A 441-nucleotide genomic window follows, 5' to 3' on the forward strand; every position below is an offset into this window, starting at 1 on the left:
TGTTTAGGGCACTGCCCTCCGCGGGCGGGGAGCCAGCCAGCTTCTCCATCGGCCTCTCCTCCCTCCGTGAGGAGCGCAGGAGGGCTGAGAGCTCATCCCGCAGCCTGTTCAGGTTGCTGGCATCCTTCCAGTCATCGTCCTCATCCTCGCAGGTTGGGTAGTCCGGAGGTGGGAGGTCCAGGTCATTTGCAGACAGAGGTTCGGATTTTGGAGGAGAGTCTCCCTCGGCTGTTTTCAGCTGGGGAACCTTCTCCATCTCAGAGCCCGGCAGCGGGGACCGGCAACCAGCAGGATTTGTCCCTTGGCTAAGCCCTGGGCCTGGCTTGGGGCTCAGTGGTGGGTGTGTTGGCACAGCCGGCTTCGCAGTCTGTCTCAGCAGGGAATCTCTTTGCCCGGCTTCTCCTCCTGCGTAAGCCTTGGGTGCAGGGCGTATGGTGCAGC

At 62.6% G+C, this 441-nt stretch overlaps 1 protein-coding gene across 1 annotated transcript in view; it reads right to left on the bottom strand.

Annotated features, from left to right (window-relative positions):
- Positions 1-441, bottom strand: part of LOC104498602 (chromosome unknown open reading frame, human C6orf132) — a gene marked incomplete at its 5' end in the record, with an annotated part of 9,297 nt that overhangs the window by 2,855 nt on the left and 6,001 nt on the right. The window contains one exon of the mRNA XM_010142002.1: positions 38-433. Within this exon, the coding sequence (XP_010140304.1) occupies positions 38-433 (396 nt within the window). The remainder of the gene's footprint in view (positions 1-37; positions 434-441) is intronic.

The sequence above is a fragment of the Buceros rhinoceros genome, unplaced genomic scaffold, assembly GCF_000710305.1.
Source record: "Buceros rhinoceros silvestris isolate BGI_N320 unplaced genomic scaffold, ASM71030v1 scaffold19628, whole genome shotgun sequence".
NCBI classification, from domain to species: domain Eukaryota; kingdom Metazoa; phylum Chordata; class Aves; order Bucerotiformes; family Bucerotidae; genus Buceros; species Buceros rhinoceros.